The sequence below is a fragment of the Gordionus sp. m RMFG-2023 genome, chromosome 1, assembly GCF_954871325.1.
Source record: "Gordionus sp. m RMFG-2023 chromosome 1, tfGorSpeb1-WG-v2, whole genome shotgun sequence".
Classification (NCBI taxonomy): Eukaryota; Metazoa; Nematomorpha; class Gordioida; order Chordodea; family Parachordodidae; genus Gordionus; species Gordionus sp. m RMFG-2023.
This window is the reverse complement of record NC_088775.1, coordinates 40,184,843-40,205,550: the sequence shown is the minus strand read 5'-3', so window position 1 is coordinate 40,205,550 and position 20,708 is coordinate 40,184,843. Positions and strand designations below refer to the sequence as shown.

General features: G+C 26.7%; 1 protein-coding gene across 2 annotated transcripts in view; it reads right to left on the bottom strand.

Annotated features, from left to right (window-relative positions):
• Positions 1–492: 492 nt before the first annotated feature.
• LOC135922036 (uncharacterized) overlaps positions 493–20,708 on the bottom strand; it is a 65,407-nt gene continuing 45,191 nt past the window's right edge. Inside the window, exons 14-21 of one of the 2 annotated variants that reach the window (XM_065456443.1) lie at positions 19,216–19,373; positions 18,390–18,456; positions 18,147–18,238; positions 17,333–17,439; positions 16,887–16,996; positions 16,405–16,504; positions 948–1,054; positions 493–801 (exon numbers count right to left, since the gene is read on the bottom strand). In XM_065456443.1, the coding sequence (XP_065312515.1) occupies positions 737–801; positions 948–1,054; positions 16,405–16,504; positions 16,887–16,996; positions 17,333–17,439; positions 18,147–18,238; positions 18,390–18,456; positions 19,216–19,373 (806 nt within the window). In that variant the 3' untranslated portion in view covers positions 493–736. The remainder of the gene's footprint in view (positions 802–947; positions 1,055–16,404; positions 16,505–16,886; positions 16,997–17,332; positions 17,440–18,146; positions 18,239–18,389; positions 18,457–19,215; positions 19,374–20,708) is intronic. The other variant, XM_065456444.1, reaches the window with a different exon arrangement.

Sequence of the window (20,708 nt, the reverse complement as noted above, 5' to 3'; positions counted from 1 at the left end):
ATAGTATATAATATATAAATGTGTCAGTCAATAACTTTCCATTTTTTTTATTACAATATATTGATCGCATTTTTTGAAAATTTGGTTCTTTTTTAAACACCCGAGAATAGTAGGTAAAAATTGGTGTCAAATCCATGTCTCCCGATTGATTAAGGAGAATAGGCAGATAAACTAATAAGAAAATTTTAAGAAAAAAGTTAATCATTAAAACAAAAAAGTTTATATAATATATTTAAACATTATCTTATTAAATTTTTTTTCTGGTAAGGGGGGTGGGTGCATAAATGAATTATCATCGATGTTATAGTATGCGATAATTATAATTTGAGTAAGTAAATGAGTCATCATTTCATCCATCCATTAGAAAATATAAAAAATTTATAATAAATAAGTAATATTTTTTATTTTTCCTTATAAACTATAAGTGTAATAATTATAATATATAAATAACAATGATATATATATATCTCAACAATAAGCAAAAAAATATAGTTGATCTGTTGTCGAAAAAAACGATAATTTGTGAAAAAGTCACATTTCAAATTAATAAAATCTTTGATTGGATTTGAAACATGATTGAAAATTAAAATCGTTTATGATAAATAAAATATTTTTTTGACAAAGTATAATAAAATAAAACTCTAATAAAATGGGTAAAATATATATCATGGTAATAAATAATTTGATAGGCCAAATTTTCTGACTTTTCCAGCGTTTGTTTGAGTGTCTTAAAGTTTTAAGATTCGGTATATTGTTGTTTGATATTGGCAAAGAGCAATTTTCGGTTGTTAACACAATCAACTAATAGCAGTTTTCAGTTAAATTATAACAAAAAATTCAAATTTTTTATAATATAATTTTTGCTTTTAAAAAATAAATAAATAAAAAGTAATGAAAATCAAAAAATAAATAAAAAGTGATGAAAATCAAAAAATAAATAAACCTACCGATAAATTTCTTTAAACTCTTTTCTAAATTCTCTGGTCGGCATAATGAAGCATCAGAAAAATGGTTGAATTTATCCATGGCATATTTCATTAGATGATTCCACATGCTAAAAATAAGATTTAAAAATATTTTGATGTACTACCCCACCACACTGATATTCGACCACCCTCCATAAAATAGCTAACATTAAATTTCAAATTCACAAATAATTAGTAAAAATACATATGATATAATTTATGCAAAAAATTTAAAATTGTCACCCTGCATTATTGGACCACTATGCTAGCCAAAATATTTACCCATGTTAATTTATCTATCCTCCTATTTTTAAAAATTAACTATGGTCTGTTTAATTTTTAAGTTATAAGATAATTTTTATTTATAGCCTTTTAAATTTTTTATGTTCCACTGAATCATTTAAGCAAAATATTTACCCATGTTAATTTATCTATCCTCCTATTTTTAAAAATTAACTATGGTCTGTTTAATTTTTAAGTTATAAGATAATTTTTATTTATAGCCTTTTAAATTTTTTATGTTCCACTGAATCATTTAAGAGGGGAATTTTGGCAGAAATGAAGCAAACCAATTGGCATTTGCCGACCTACAGGGATATATAACATAAATATAAAAATACAGGGGTTTTTAAACCTATTCAATATAGAGGACGTCTAAAGTTAACTATCCCTAAAATGAGGATTCAAGAAAAATTGTTCCTAAAAATAGGCCTTCAAAAATTAATTTGATGAGATTTCAACAGTTGAGACAAATTTCCATATCAATTTATTATAAAGATTATATTCAATAGATATTCCTTCAATGAGAGAAAAAATGATTAAAATTTTTACATTTAAATTAATTAAGCATCATCATCATTTGATATAAATATATTATTTCTAATTCTATTATTATTAAAATAAGGTATTCAATTCAATGAATTTAAGGAAATAATGATAATATTATTAGCAGGGAGAACTAGAAATCTGCAAATCACAGCCTGGCCCGTACCCGGCCCGAGTCTAGTTTTTAAAATTAATTTCGGTTAGGGCCTTATATTTTTTTTAAAAATTTCGGGCTGGGCCAAATTGGGCGTAAATTTTTTTAATATATCATTACATTTTTTCAAATGAAATATTTTAAAATCTTGCAAAACACAAGGCGCTAATATTTTTTACCCTTAAGAAAAATTTAAATTTTTATTATTAAAATAAATTCGTACCAGGCTGGGTGGACAAATAATTTTTATTTCGAGTCGGGCTTTTCAGGAAAAATAAAAAAAATGTTCGGGATCAAGCCAAACAGAACAATTTTTTTAAAAAAATTTAGGCCCGGGTTCGAAAAATTAGACCCGATGCAGATCACATGTGACAAAAAAAACAAATGCATAATTTACAAAAAAAATTAATTTATAATTTAAATGTTTTATTTAATCGCATAGCCCTTAATATCATTTATAATAAAATATTATTACCTATAATTATTGTTGCGTAATCAGCTAAAAACTACGCCTAAGCCTAATTAGGTAAGCCTAAAAATTAGCTAAGCCTAAAAATCGGCTAAGTCTAAAAATGGCTAAGCCTACTAAAAATCGGCTAAGCCTAATTAAGTAAGCCTAAAAATCTAAGCCTAATTAGGTAAGCCTAAAAATCGGCTAAGCTTAAAAATCAGCTAAGCTTAAAAATCGGCTAAGCCTAATTAGGTAAGCCTAAAAATCGGCTAAGCCTAAAAATCGTCTAACTAAGCCTATATAAATCTGCTAAAATTAAATTAGTCAAAATTCTGCATCGATGCTTAGTATTAATTATTATTTATTTATTTTAGTAAAATAATTTATTTTATTTATATTATTATATTTTGAAATGAAAATAAATTTATTAATTTGATGTTATTTTAATAAAAAAAATAATATGCTGCTATATTGTAAAAATGTAATATTCTTTTTAATAAAATTTATTAGTGATTTTCACAATTTTCTTTGTAAATACATCTTTTATTGAGGAATTATATTGTAAATTTTATTAGATAAATAAACAATTTTAGGTGAAATCTTTTATAATTTTGTTAAAATTATCTATTTTTTATTAAATGAGGTGGATTTTATGAAACTTTTTTGATGATTTTATATGATCTTTTTAAGGATAATATTTTAATGTGACAATTGTCATAATCGTTATTTTATAAGTTTTTTGAATTTTTTTGAAGAAAATAGGTTAAAATAAGTATTAATAACATGTGTAAATATAAATTTAGTGAAGATGTACCAATGAAAAGTGACCATTGTCATAATCGTTATTTTTAAAGTTTTTTTGACGACAATATGTTAAAATAAGTATTAATAACATGTTTAAATAAAAATTTAGTGAAGATGTACCATAGGAAATTGACAATTGTCATAATCGTTATTTTATAAGTTTTTTGAATTTTTTTTGAAGAAAATATGTTAAAATAAGTATTAATAAGATGTTTAAATAAAAAAGTGAAGATGTACTATAGAAAAGTGACAATTGTCATAATCGTTATTTTATAAGTTTGAATTTTTTTGAAGAAAATATGTTAAAATAAGTATTAAAAACATGTTTAAATAAAAATTTAGTGAAGATATACCATAGAAAAGTGACAATTGTCATAATCGTTATTTTATAAGTTTTTTGAATTTTTTTGAAGAAAATATGTTAAAATAAGTATTGATAACATGTTTAAATAAAATTTAGTGAAGATGTACCATAGAAAATTGACATTGTCATAATCATTATTTTTAAAGTTTTTTGAATTTTTTTGACGAAAATATGTTAAAATAAGTATTAATAACATGTCTAAATATAAATTTAGTGAAGACAATAAAAAGTGACAATTGTCATAATCGTTATTTTTAAAGTTTTTTGACAAAAATATGTTAAAATAAGTATTAATAACATGTCTAAATATAAATTTAGTAAAGATATACCAATGAAAAGTGACATTTGTCATAATCGTTATTTTAAAGTTTTTTGAAGAAAATATGTTAAAATAAGTATTAAAAACATGTTTAAATAAAAATTTAGTGAAGATGTACCATAGAAAAGTGACAATTGTCATAATGGTTATTTTTAAAGTTTTTTGACGAAAATATGTTAAAATAAGTATTAATAACATGTGTAAATATAAATTTAGTGAAGATGTACCAATGAAAAGTGACAATTGTCATAATCGTTATTCTTATAGTTTTTTGAATTTTTTTGACGAAAATATTTTAAAATAAGTATTGATAACATGTTTAAATAAAAATTTAGTGAAGTTGTACTCTAGATAAGTGACAATTGTCATAATCATAGTTTTTTGATTTTTGTTGACGAAAATATGTTAAAATGAGTAATAATAACATGTTTAAATAAAAATTTAGTGAAGATGTCAAATTTGTGTTATGAAAGATGCCATATTTTACATTGATAGCTTACTTATAACTGGAAATAATGATAAGGCACATATAAACAATATTAGAAAAGTCTTCGACAGAATTACAAAGTATGGTCTAATACCTAATTTTGCCAAAGCATATTTTTAAAAACGAAATTCGTTTCCTGGGTCACGACATTTATGCTAATGGTAAACATCTAGATAAAATAAAAGCTATTATAAAACAGAATCAAAAACTAAAGAGGAATTATCTACATTCAAAGATAAATAAAATATAAATCAGAAAAGTCTTAACGAATTGAAAATGTTTAAGTTCACCATCTACGATCTATCCATTGGAATAGCCGCCGACGCTTCGAATTAAGAGACGTTTTATTTCATATAGAGGATGATGGTAAAGAAAAGTATATTGCCTTTGCATCAAGTGCATTGCTTAAATAGGAAGTAAACTATACTAACATTGAACGAGAATGTTTTACGATTATTTACGTGACTAAAAATTCAAGAAAGTCTGATAGGTTATAAAGTTACTATTATCACAGATCATAAACCACTTGCTTACTTACTTACTAAGGGTCTTAAAGACACGTCAATGAAATTACAAAAATAAAATTTAGCCATGGAAGCATGTGATTTAACGATTCACAGAGCAGGGAAATGTAGCATTGTACCTGATTGTTTATCAAGATTAACACAGATAAATACAGAGGAAATGATATAAAACTTGGAATTTGAAACTAAAGAATTATGAGACATGCCAATAAATTTTGAAATAATAGTGAAAAGTGCTAATGAAAAAGAAATTATGGAGATTATAGATAATATTAGAAAAGGGGAACTGTTAAAAACAAAACTTATAAAAACATGAAGACAGAATTAATCTTAATAAAAGATTTTCTTTTTAAAGAAAATAGTATTATAATCCCACTCAAAATGAGAACGTCAATGTTATATGTGTTACTTAGGGGACATTTAGGTGTTGGAAAAATTAAATTGTTGGCCAGAGATTACACATGGTGGCAGAAATATAGTAAACATTCCCATATAGAACACATTATTTATAATATCAATCAGATTTTATATAATGTATTTTACGTTTTTATATTTTTAATCGTAATCACATTTCCTGTGCAATCTTCGATCAACTCGTACCTGAGATCTTATTTTCGAGAAACAACTAGAAAGAATGAACGATTTTCTTTTAAATTTGACAAGCTGGAGAATATGAATCGATGTTATCAAGTACAAGGCAGATTATGTCCTGATGGTCATGGCAACTGGTTTATAATAAATCATATATACTAAATATTTAAATTATTTAATTCATTCTTTGTAACGTTTTGTAATAATTAAATTATAAAATAAATATAAAAAATGAATACAGATACTAAATCGACTCAAAATGTTAAGTAACTTTGAATAAATGAAGTAAAAACTATCTTTAAGGATAGTCAGTACTGATAACGAAAACCGGATGATTAATATACTAAATTAGAAGTAATATATACCATCTCCGATTTTCTAAGGCTGCAATATTTATCGAAAAATTTAAATTGTTACATCCCTACAAAACTAAAATTTCTAAACTCATTAAATTTAGTGATTCCGTCCAGGAGAAAAATGAAGGTATCTCGTCTAAGCAAGTTAACCAAGGATTGTAAATTTATAGGTTTTGATTGAGTTTTAGAAAAAGTTAAGACATTTTCTTTAAATGAAGACATTTGACGAAAATCAGTTTAAGAGACAATATTACATTCAATGAATCATTGAATATGAGTTAGAAGAATTAAAAATTAAAAATGAATATAGGTAAAATAGATCATATATATTTAAAAGATATTAACAATAAACATATAGGCGGTTCGAAAAATAAAAAAATGGAAACGTTCGTGAACAACAGGATAGACAATTAATGCTGATAATATTAGACCTCAGCATAATATTATAGGCAACGCTGAGTACCACAACGACGTTATGATAACCAAAGATTTCATTATCAAGATAACAACTATAATTCCCGATATCAAAGTTACAACAATCCAAAATACCATAATAAGAACTGTTTTGATTATGGAAAGAGATCGTATAACAATGATTATTTAATATTTAATAACTATAGGAGATATATTCAAAGTTTTATTAATTAAAATCAGGGAACCCAGAAAAGGGCATTTTTGCGTTCCCGTTCAGGTCAACAAAATTGTTCAGTTCCAGTTCCGTTCCACATTTCGGAAAACTTTCCTATAAAAATATAGCTATATATTTTTTAATCTACCTATTTAATTAATCTTTATTAAATCAATTATACATCTAAACAATAATAGATTTTATAAAGGATTATTATTTATATTGGTCTGTGGTGTTAGTATAAATTTGAGTGTCAAAAAACAACGTTCAACACTTACCTGGCTACATGGAGTTGTTAAATATGGGCCAATTCACACAGTATACTATTTTATTTATTGGATTCCCAATTTTCTAGCAAATTTTTTGATTTATCTAGACGATCCGCTAGAAATGTTTTTATAGTTGATAGAATATCATCCTTTTGTAAGTTATGTTTCTCTTTTTTATCCTTAGAAACATTTCTAATTCATCATATTCTGGTCCTTTTTCAGAAAATTCATCCTAATTATTTATATTTATATCTTCATCCTTTAAATTTTAAATATGTTCCCATGTTGCCAATAAATAATTTATATCTATATTATTTCACTATTCGTTCAAAAAGATCTAAATCTAAGATCTAGATATAAGGCAGAACAAAGTAATTAATTCATTAGCCTTTTTACCTTTTATAAGAGCTGAAATCGTCTTGTGATAACAGGGAATACATTTTTTGAAGCCTTATTTTACATTTGGTCCATTGACCTAGAAAGTCACCTGGAAAAAGGCTCTCTTTTTGGATCATTCAACTAACAGCTTTAACGAGACCAATATTTTTCAACGGTTTTACAATCTTCATCGGAGAAAAAACTTGAGGGTGTACCATTTGTAAGGATTTAGAAAATAAAAAGACTTAATAAATTGCACTGTTAGAGAGATAAAAAAAAATTTATATTTTTTTTAATTATAGAAATAAATAAGAATAGATTTAATTTCAGTAACGTTCCGGAATACACGTTCCATAAATTTACTCAAAGTTACGTTCCATGTCCCTGATTAAGATGGACCTTATTCAACCCAACAACACAACTATTGTTAAACGGCTCATTAAAAACGGCTAACCCAATATTTTAGCCAAAAATATTACGCTAGCCTCAAGATTTCATTAATAGATGCCCAAACCTTTCTGATATCTATGAGCAAAATATCCAGGCTTTCCTAATATTATTTGGCCAAAATCTTTAGTTGACCGTTTTTAAAAAATCGAGTCTAACAACATAGAATGGACGCTGACCATGATTATAAAAGCCTATGATGCATATAAAGTCATCTAAATAATATACAAATTATTTCGACGCCATTAATTTAAGTTTCCTTAAAAAAAGGTTCCACCTTATTTATAAAAACTTAAAGGTTATCTGTAAACCCTGAAGAATCAAATTAATACTATGAGCAGTCGCTTTAGTATCTGTATTCATTTTTTTTATATTTGTTTTATTTAATTAATTTTTTATAAAACGTTACACATAGAAAAAATTAACTAATTTTGATATATCGTTCATAACAACGAGTGTATTATAAACCAATTGCAGGACATAATCTGATTTGTACTTGATCCTCCACCGTGTCGTAAAAAGAAAATCGTTCAATTGTCATGGCCATCAGGACATAATCTGATTTGTACTTGATAGTAACATCTACCCTCCACCGTGTCAAAGTAAAAAGAAAATCGTTATTCCTTCTAGTTGTTTCGCGAAAAAATCCCTGTATCTCAGGTAAGAGTCCACTATTGATAGAAGATTGCGCGGGAAATTTAAATATTATTAAATATCTTAACATTTTATACTTTATATAATTATCATAAAAAATATATAAACGTAAAATACATTACGTAAGTATAAAATGTTATATTTAATCGTAAATAAATTTCCCAAGCAAAGTACAATTTATATTTTGTTAGGATACTTTTATTTTATTATTTGATCATTCTAATTCATATTTTTTATCATCTATATGGTAATAGGAAAAAAAATCGAGGAAAAATACCCTCAGATTTTTTTTTCAAGAATTTGTCACAAGAAGCAATTCTCAATTCCAAACACGTCGAAATGAGCCTCGCTTTCCTCCAGAAACTTGGAACGTGAATCAGAGCACTCTATCTGATGAAGAACGCACAAATATTCAAAGCGAAGGTAGGAATCATCGTTTTTCTAATCTGGTTGGGAATAAACATCCATCAATCTGGGTATTTATTTTAAAAAATGGAATGCGAGGTATCGATGAAACTAAACTTGAACGATGGCGTGTAGATAGTTGGACACCGAAAAAAAATTGCAGTTATAATACCCAGATTCGGTTAAAGTAACTTTGCGAGGAATACCGTGATGGGGTGCCAAGCTTTCCATATTTAATAAGGGCGATTTCCTTCAATATTCGATGTCAATCATATAATAATTATTCTTAATTATTAAATTTATATAAACATAATCATGATTTATCAATAAAATAAATATATTTTATTAAAAAATTATGTCAAATTTAGTCTACTTAATATCGTAATTATGGATATTGTATTTATTACTATAGCAAATAATCTTTACGAAAATAAGAAATACATGGGTTATTTTTTCCCAGTACCAATTTGAACTTCAGAATTTTATCTTTTTTATGGAAGGGTATATGAGTAATCTTTAAATAATGAATTAGGGCTTAAAGAAATTTAGCTGATTAATATATTATATTTTTATAATATTTTTTTCTAAAATACTAATTTATATATACATTATAAATATGAGTATATCCATTATAATCCAAATAAAAATATACCTATTATTATGAGTGATGTTAAACGACTCGTTTTGAGGCGATTTTTAAATTCGGCTAACTCATTATTTCATCCAGAAAATTTTTACGCAAGCCTGAAGAATTTGCTCATAGAAGGAACAAAGGTTTAGACATATATTATCAAAATCTCTATGCTTACGCAATATTTTTCTGGCTAAAATATTAAGTTAGCCGTTACTATATTAGGTCTTAAGTAAATTCTATAAATATGGAAAAAAAATCCAGGGGTCTATTTCCCGGGGGTAGGGATTCCATCTATATATGCTTCGATTTAATATTAATAAAACATTATAATACAATATAATATAAATTTGTTATAATAAAAAGACATAATCAAACTCCCTGCACATCCATTATATTGTATACATTTTTTGCAGAGAGGGGGTGATGCGAATGTAGATGGGATTTTTATTAGCAAAATTATATATATTTAGGAGAACAGGTAAATTTGCGATGGGGGGGATCTCTCTCCCTTAGATTATGCTCCTACAAAATTCCCAATTTTCACTTTCTAATGATATAAATTAAAACAAGATATCACCTATAAAATGGAAATATATTAATTAAGAAATTTTGAAAAATGCGAAAATAAAAAAAATAATTTATTATTCTTAAAATTTTTTTGACACCAAAAATCCTATTCTTTAAAAAAAGGTCCAGATTTAGTCCAGCAAAAATATTATAAAAAATTTGAGAAAAATAGTTTGAAAAAAGTTTTGCTTGGAATAAAAAACCATTTTTGTCAACACTATAAAATAACAGATTAATTTTTATCGTAAATTGGAGAAAAGAGTAATGCGAGAACACAATATTCAGAATCATAATTCGATATAAGCTTTAGGCATATACTATAAGATGCAGGACCGGAAACAGAAAGCTTATATCCTGATTGTTTACGATCCATTAAGTTTCTAGATATGGGGTTGATGAATACAAAAGGTCTATGATGTATTTTGTTTATAAATAATATACATACTAAATGCTGTTAAATATCATTCAAGATATCCTTAATGAAAAACTGATCCCATTAGTTCAATTATTAGGTCATAACGCAAATTACATCGTCTATCAAAACGGAGCTTCTAAACTAAATCTATAAAAATCTTTCAAGGATTGATATCCATCTGTTATCATTCCCAGATTTCAATATCTTACACATATGGGGTAATTAATATATTTGTAATATTATTATTCCCTATATCCCTAAAAAGAATATATATCAATCTATATTGTCAAATAAGTATATACAATTATTTTATTATCTGATCCTATAGTGTATAACTTTCTTATTCCATATTTCCAAAAAAAACAAAATAATATATTCATATTAAAAACAAAAATTAATAATCAGTGAATAATGTGTTTTATTTTTCTCTTTTTCTAATCGTCACCTCACATATTTTCTTATACATCTCCCCTCTTAATATGAATTTTCTCTTTTCCTGTCTATGTCATAGTTCCTCTCATTGCCCCATCGTCTTAATCTCTAACTTTAAAAACATGTGTTAATTTATCAGTTTCCATCATCTCTCCTTCTACTGTCTCAGTATTATATTCCCTACTACTCAAATCCAACCTTTTTAATCACTCTTCTCCCAGATATTTTTTCATTACTCTCTGGATATGATATACTCGTACACCAATGCTAAGATTCCCTCATCCTTCATACAATTTCAACTACCAAATCAATGATATCTCCATGGCTATATTTGATCCCTTTCCTCCTTTACTTCTCTAACATTTCTTTTTGCGTGATATAAACGTGTATCGTTAAGTTTTTATGTTCATGTTACAATTATCTATCTTGTTTATGTGGTTGTTGTTAGAATATAATAAAAGTTCTCTATTATGTGTGATTACTGTTACAATTATGTCTATATCCTAATGCAATTAAAGTTACAATAACATATAGGTTTTATTAATGTTTTCATAATTCTATTAATTCTTATATATTCCCTTGTAGATGTGATAATTGTAACAAGAAAGTAAAATTTGTTTATAAGTGTTTGTATTACAATATTGCATACTTAATTATTATGCCGTTATAATTTATAAAATTTTATTACTCCCAATTTAGGTATAGGTGATTACATAGTATTAACTTATTTTAATTCATTATAATTTATAATAAAATGTAATAAATGATTAATAGTGCTGTAAAGTAACGTCGCTAATAACTTAGTAAACTTTTTTGAAGAAAAGGAACGCCATTCGTTACCTTCTTCTAGAAATAATGAGTAACGGTAACGCATTTCTTTTTCTTTATGTTACTATAAATTTTTTCTTTAAAAATATTAAAAAAGGAAAAACATATTTTATTGACTATAAAATTACTTTTATTTATTTTATAATATAAATAATTTAAGCCGATTTTTAATTCATAGAAAGCACCATTCCTTCATTTTTATTTTAAATTCTCTTAAATTTTCATTCAATCAAAATTCAAAGTAAATGTCAGAGCAATATTATTATTTATTTTAAGACTATTATGTTCATAGTACTTACTAATTCTATGAATTAGTTTTTTATTTGTAATTGAAGAATTACAACCATTTTCAATTGTAGAAAGCACTGCATTTATTAATATTATCGAAAAATTGCAGCCAACCAAAAATGTGAAGTATAGGTCAACCCTCGTATAAAAAATTAACAAAGAATATGACACCATGGCAAAGAAATTAATGGATGTATGTGTATCCAAAAAATTGATTGTACAACTGTGGATTCTTGGTCAGCTTATCATCGCATATAAAATATATAATTTATAAATTGACAATATATTCTTTTAAAAAAGTTCGTATTTAAGGATGATACTCTTGAGGATTTCAGCCTGCTTAGCTTGTAAAAGACTAAATCAAAAACACATATTTGATTATCTAGCAAAAATAATCTCTGAAATTTTTACCACATATAAGACACTAAATAAAATGACCAAATGCATTACTGACAATGCTAGAAATTATATAAAATCTTTCACGTAAAAAATATAATATATTTATTAAAAATTTATTAGAGTATATGAACAAGGAGAGGAATCGAATGATGAAATAGTTCCTCTTTCATTATTTGATCTATTTGAAAATCAAAATACTAATGATAGTATTGTATACTTACCTAAGCATCATTCCTGTTAAGCACATATTTTAAATCTCATTGCAAGTGTTGACATTGAAAAGGCAGATAACGATAACCATTTTAAAACTATTTCAAAAATTACATTTTCTAAGTGTAAGTTATTGTGGAATAAACATGGAAATCTTCAAATTGTGCAACCAGTTTTAAAGGAAAACATGAGAAGATATCTGATTAAACCGGTTATAACAAGATGGAACTCTTTTTATAACTCCGTGAAATTAATAGAGTCTTATTAAGGAGAATTGCCAAAAATTTAACGAATCTTGTGATAAATCTGAATTAGAGAGAGTTTCAGATAACGACAAGTCGTTCATGGATGAATATTGTATGGTTATTGTTAATTAAGAAATATGATATGTGTATATATATATATGGCTTTGAATAATTTCTAGTTTTGTAAGTCGCTTTTTAATTCAATCCTGAAAGGCATAGATAAAAGGTATACAGTTCAAATATTGCTTACAATTTATATTTTGATTATCTTTTATTTTCAATAGATTCAAACACATCTATAACTATGAATATATACGATTCGCAATAATTCACCCAATATTTAAATTGGTTTGGCCCTGGATAAAATTAGAGGTCAACAAAGGAAGAATTCTAGAACTTATTTCCAGTTTGGTCTTGATAAAGAAGGAGCAAACTTAATTCCTTTGTCCAACACAAATACCAGAATAATTTTTGATAAAGTTAAATTTTTTTTTGATGAGGAAATGAATGAAGATTCTTGTGAAGATGATCTATTAGAAAGATAATTTTTAAAATATATTTAATAAATTCTCCGAATTAAAATATAATACAACTCTCCCATCCTCTGCGCCAACTGAACATGTGTTTAACAAGGCGAAGCTGTGTTGAGCACTAAGCGCTCTTGTTTGTCTGATCAAAATTTTGAAAATCAATAATTGTTACAAAAAGATGTTATCCTATTTTAAAGTAATGAGTAACCCGTTACTTTTTTGAATAAGCAGTAACGCGCGTTCCTTTTTTAAAAAGGTAACGAGTAACGGTAACAGTAACGCGTTCCTTTTTTCAGACATAACGTGTAACGCTAAAGCGTTTTTTTTGTAACTACAGCACTAATGATTAATGATTATCAATAACTGGATGGTGAAAATATAACTTAAATAATACAATTATTACTATTCTCTAATCTTGAGAATGAATTATAAAAAATAAACTTAAATTATAAATAATTGTGATTAATTAAGATGAAGAACAAAGAATATTTTAAATTTATGATAGATAAAATATAACTAAAATTTATATTTTTCTTTCACGACCTCTATTTCGACTTCGTGTTCTGGGTAATTTTATCATTCCATTTTTTATCAACCCATATTTATGGACAATTCATCCCCCTTTCACCCTTCTTATTCCATTGATCATTCATTTATCCTCCACTCTCCTCTTCTTTCCCTTTAACTCTTTTCACCCTTTTCCAATTTGAATAATTTCAATATTCGAGTCGTTCTTCTATGAATACTCCATTGTACCTCTCGTCATAGTCATTTACTACTTTATTTTCTTATTCAATTTGAATCCTTCAAGTTGAATACTTCTTTGAATTATTAGCCGAATCATGTTATTTAGCCAACGCTCAATTCAATTTGTCTAACTCTCCTAAATCAAATATTTCAATTTCATATTTTGACTCTTACGATTATACTTATATTCACAAAATTCCGGATCGAATTTGATTATGAATTAATTTAATTTTTCATAATCCGTCATTGATTTAACCTCTTAATTAATTTCTTCCTTTCTTATTCTCTTCTCCTTAATTGCTCCTCAAGCCTGGCCATACTAACTTCATTAACCAATACTAATATGTTCTACTGTTACTTTATTTATAATTCCTTTCACCCATCTATTTAATCTTAAACATTTTTACCCATACTGCTTGACCTTCCACAAATAGTGTTAAACCTTTTGTCTCTCCGTTCCATATAGCCTTCTTTAATGTATCTAAAAATAATTTTGTTCTCCTTCCTAAAAAACATAACGGATGGTGTACGGCCTGTATCATTTATACTATTATTATAATACAACTACAAAATACATATTTCTTTCCCTTATTTTCTCGACTTCTTTAACCACGATTTAACTAACCTTAGCATCCGTTTCGCCTGCCCATTGGAACTTGGATGGTTTGGTGGTGATAAAATGTGTCTAATAGTGCGCACAAATTAAAAGTTTCAATTCGTTTAAATTGAACAGAACTTTTTTTTGTTTTAAATTTAGATTTCATAAAAAACAAAAAATTAGCGGTTCAATTTAAACATAGTTACGTTTACCTTTTGAAATGCTGCGTTGAAACGTTCAATTTGTGTGCACTATTATAATACCTAAACTTTTCACTTATAAATGCTGGCCCTCCGTCTGATGCTAATGCTTTTATTAACCCGTATCTACCCATTCATAAGACTAATCTTTTGATGATTATCTCACTCGTTAACCCAGTATCATTTTCGTTTTTTCCATATATTTCGAAAAAAATCTATATACTCTTTCTCCTGGACCTACTGACGACCCTTTTATTATGTTTCACATCTTCTACTTAATTTTATCTCCTCATTCATTCCTGGCTACCATACACATTCCCTTCCTAATATTTTCATCTAGGAAGGGCAGAGAGAATTATCTACCATATGATGGCAATAGTAGAGGATAAGGAATAAAATAAGGAGGGAATACAAGTATTATGAATAACCCAATTATAAAGATAGCCAGAGTAATCCAAAATAAAAGATTAACATGGGAAGATATAAGAGAAGAGAGGTTAAAAGATAGAGAAATGGGTAGGGTAAAAAGAGTTTAACGGGGAAAGAGAAAATGAGAAGAAGAATAGAGAATGATTATAAGGGGAAGAAGATTAGTAATTCCCAATAAATTGGGGGAAAAGATATTGGAATTATTACACGTAGAACATCAGGGGATAGCAAGGATGAAAATATTAGAAAGGGAATATGTATGGTAGCCAGGAATGAACGAGGAGATAGAAAGGTTAAGAGAAAATGTGAACCATGTACGTAATAAAAGGGTCAAAATGCCAATAATAAAGAATAAGGGTAATCGAGAACCGTCAGAAGGTCCAGGAGAGAGAGTACATGATTTTTTCGAAATATATGGAAAAAAACTTTATAATTATAGCAGATGAATTTTCAAAATGGATAGAATGGGAAAATGTTATAAATACATGTAAAAAAATAAATATATAAAATCATAAAAAAACTAAAAAAATTGAGTTAGTCCACTCAAGTGGGAGTCTATCGACTAGAAACTAGGCCGTTTAACAACACTAGTGGCGATGTAGACCAAAGGATTCCTTGTAGAAAAAATTTGAGTTTATATGGAAATCGATTTCCAAAAATGTATATCAGATTCTTAATTCAATGCCACAAGGAATAGTAGAAGTTGTAAAGGTAGATATAAAAAAATTTAATATTGCTGGGAGAAAATATGATATTTTAGCATAGTAAGGCGATATTTTGAAAAGACACATAATAAATAATTATTTAAATAAAAAGATTTTTTAAAATTACATATTGCTACATTATAATGTTAAAGGTTTAAAAATATTCAAAATTATTATTTAAATAAGCTAAAAAAAACTAATAAGAGGGCAGTATAGGCATATATAACTGATAAAATTGTGATTTGGAATTTATTCAACTCTGGTCAAATTTAAATTAAAAAAAGAGATTTTGTAATGCTCTCAAAATAAAAAACCTTCAAAGATTTTAATTTTTCAAGATTTTTTAAAAGAAAATTTTTCGAGAATGCTCAAACATATTTTTTGATCAAATCTTGTATAAAACTCCAAATCTTTTGTAAAAAATATTTAAAAAAAGATTTTATAGGTAATCTTTTGTGATTATTACAATAAAAAATCTTTCATGATGAATGAAATCACAAATTTTTTCCTGAAAATAAATATCAGAGAACATCTTAAAATCATGTATGGTAATTTACATTTCGTTGATGATCGTTGGGGTGGATTGTTGCGAATAAATATTTGATAGAATAAATTGAACCCAAAATCTGATCCAATCGTTACGATCCAAATCTCCGCCTGTAGCATACAAAATAAAAACGCTTTATAAAAATCAAGGTAATAATATTGTAAAACAGCAGCCAAGTTAGAAAAACTAAATTCATTCAGTTATCATATCTACTATCAGTTATTAACTTTTCGTTTATATGATATATATAATATCTCTTAACATTGTTATATAAGTAGTGTTCCTAAATGGCTCGATTTGAGTCGATTTTTACAAACGGCTAATTCAATATTTGTCCGGGAAAATATTAGGCAAGCCTAATAATTTTTCTCATAGATGGCACAAAGGTTTACAGATCTATTAGCGAAATCTCACTAAAATATTGCCTAAGCCGTTTTTAAAAATCGGCTCAAAAAGAGCCGTTTAACAACATTATTTATAAGCATGAAAAACCTGATGACGAAGATGAATGAAAGCAGAGGTCCTCAAATTGTTTCATGTTTAAAAATTGTGCAAGTCCAACCTGGCATCCAAAAATATCGTCTTTACCACCAGGCTTACGACTATAATTAAAAGGAAAATTAATTTAATTTAAAATGTATTTTTTTTAGCTTTGAATGAGAAACATATATTAATTAAATATTATTTAATCAAAATAATAAGTGACTTAGATATATTAATAATTAAAAAGAGAGAAAATTATGAGAAACACAATTGGGTCCCTAAAAAAGAAAATTCCCTGAGTTTAAGGTTTATACTGTTAGGATATATATAAAACGATCTATAAAATAAATCCATATTCATTTATGATCGAAGTAAGGTCCAATACAAATAATATAGTTCTTAAGATTTTACATTTTTCGGTCTTATAAACGATATAACAAAAAAATATAAATTACGAATTCGATGATGAATCCAATTTAGAGGAAGTGATATCCCAGCTAAAAAGACCAGCGAAACTATAATTGGATATCAAAGCATCGTTAAGAGGAGGTAATAGCGGGGTCTATCAAAAAGTTGCAAGGACAAATAAATTATGTTATAATGTATATTAATTAGAGAAATATAAAAATTTGTATTTTGCTATTTTAATATTTGGTCAAAATTTATAAATTTAATTAAACAAGGTAAAAAACTAACACCTTAAACGTAAACGGAGTAAATAAGTTCGTCAAACGAATATTAATGATTTATCAAATAACACTTTCATTATGTAAATAAATATTTAAATAAATCTTATATAAAATAAAAAATAGCAAGATACCCAGCCATCATATGGCATAAATATTTAAGAACCTATCAACTATTTCTCAGAAAAGTTAATATTAGGTAGTGTTGTTAAACGACCTGATTAGGTCAATTTTTAAAAAAGGTTCGATTAATTTAGCTAAAATAATATTATACAAGCCTCGAAGAATAGGGAAATAGATGTCCAACCTTCCTCTATAAGCTAAATCTCTAGGCTAACATAATATTATTTTGGCTAAAATCTTAATCGGGTCATTTAAGATTTTTAGATATATTATTGTTAAAAAAACTAAGAACATATTGAATAATGTAAGTATCTTGTTTTAATATATCCTTAATGAATTCATATTTGATCATTTATCCATCATTTCATTTTTATGATAATTATAACTCTAAATTTCTATAAGAACCAGTACCAATATCCTTAATAGTATTTATTTTTGCTAAAACTATAAAAGAATATACTCGAGACAATAAACGATGACTAAGTTTATTGGAGGAGCAAAGGATAAAAGAGTCCGAAGAACTTCGACCAAGAGGGATATGTTGAAGATCGTCTAGTTGATAAAATATATATTTAAACAAAGTAAAATAAATCCTAGAAATAGTAAAAAAAACAATAAAATCCCTATTATGGACAAACAAGTAAGAGCATTAATTAAGTTAGAAGAAAAGATAATCATTTTTTAACCACAGACAATCGTTTACCATTAGTTTGGTTTAGAGATATAGCAGCGTAATTATCTGTAGCACCATTTAGCTTGGATATTCTCACCTAAATGAAAATATAATTAAATCTTGTTAATAAATGTTTTGTTGAAATGAGAAAATTACTTAGTTATGATTGTTTTGCATTCGAAGTATTTTAATTTATAAAAAATAGAAAATAAATTTAAAAATTATCTTACATTTTATTTAGTTTATAATGAAATCTTATTTAGCGATTATATCGTGATTAAAAATGTCCATTTGAACTACAAATTTCATGCAAAGTGAATTCTAAACATATAATTTATAAACTAATTCAACAACTTCACATCTATTCTCGATCATATATTTAAAGGACAAGTAGAGAAAAAATTGAACAATTTTAAAGTAAATTATTTATATTCAATTTTCAAATGAATTTATATATAAAACCAATCAATCACAAAATTTGAATTAAAAAAATATATAGATTACGATTGATACTTTGATTAGATCTTCACTTTCAGTCAATTTAATAGAAATAATTATAAAAATACTATAGGCTTGAAAACTATTAAATTTGTGAGATATCAAAACCATTTTATATTCAATTATATTTAATTCCTAAAAAAACAAAATAATATTTTAAAATTTACAGATGCAACATTAATCAAGAAAAATTAAACTTTTAGCTTTTAGGGGATCTTTATCCTTCTTATTCAAACTCAATTTTCAACTATGAGGTCATACTAAATGACAACATATAAAATTTAAATCGAACGAGGCTGGTGAGCCAAAGTTATAATGGGTACACAAAAGTAGAATAAAATTATTTTGTGTAATTTACAGGTTTGGGAAAAACGGCCAATTCAAGGACTCGCATCAACCTACGAAAAACACGCACAGGGGACATATTTTGAAGAGGGTTAAAGTCGTTCATTTGCGATAAAAGTTTCCGAAATACAGGGCAGTAGTTGAGGATGTTGATGTGACCAGCTTCGAAAACTTTTTTGTTATTGATTTGAGAAATATAAGTTTTATTTAAAAAAAATGTAACAAGTGAGAAATATTACAAATTGTGAAAGGCACAGTTACCCGGTTGTGAAATACCAATTATAATATATGAAACCTCCAAATTTCAAAACAAATAGATGTGTTGCTCTAAATGAATAATTGCTGCTTTATTATATATTTATAAGAGTCAATTCTATAGGAGATCAATTTTAAAATTCCCCCAAAAGTGCCTCAAAGAAGCAGTCTTCTGGATAGAAGTTAAAAAGGTTCCTGGTGGTCTGAGATAAATTTAATCACCGTTGTCCTCTATAACGTAAAAGCCACCTCAATGGGTTGATGAGAAGGGCATCGGATGGTAAAAATAGCTGGGAGGGGCACCGTTAATATCTCGTCGGCCTCCTCTCCCGGAACGACGAAATGAAAAATAAAATACCCGGCGTAACCACATATTGTGAAGAGGCGGCCATAAATGACTGGGCATTATGTATAAACAAAGTCAGAGAGAAACAGAAATTCACCTGCACATTGTTTTAAAAATATTTTTAATCCGACCGCTCACGACTTTTTTGAATTTGAAAGGAAAGAGTATTACCTTGTGGTGGGTGTGTTAAAACCCGTCCCCTGCAAACCTCTAATGCCAATGACATTTATATAGCCTATTCTGACTAAGCTACAAATGCCACGTTAAATAGGCAGATAGAAGTTTAAAATTGTAAAAGATGACTTAAAAAAATTATCAAAATACTTTTAAGTATGTATTATTGGTAGACATGTGCGCCGTTTAAACTATCGGCGGCGGCCAGGGCAAGAAAACCTAATCGGCGCATCGCCTTTTAACCGCCGTCAACATAGGCGGCGTAAATCGGCGCATCAACATAAATTTTTTTATCATGTATATCTTTTAAATGGTTCCATGTCATTTCAGCGAATGTCGTTTATCGCGAATGAATTTTATATCGAAACTTTTATCGCGAATCCACATTAGCGAATACTTTTCCGCGAAAACATTATAGCGAAACAAATATCGCGAATTTTTCATAGCGAAACTCTTATCGCGAAACCTTTAAATCGAATACATTAGCGAAATTTTTATCATATATCAATAATCGCGAAGTCAATATGCAAAACATAAATCGCGAAGACAATATAGAGAAAACTATTTCGCGAAATATAACGCGGCCTATTATTATTATTATTTTATTTATATTTAATGTTAATATTTTATTTATCTACAAATTAACATATTATATAATATATATATTTTATTTATATTATTATATTATGAAATGATAAATGGATTTCTTTTATTTGATGTTTTTTTAATAA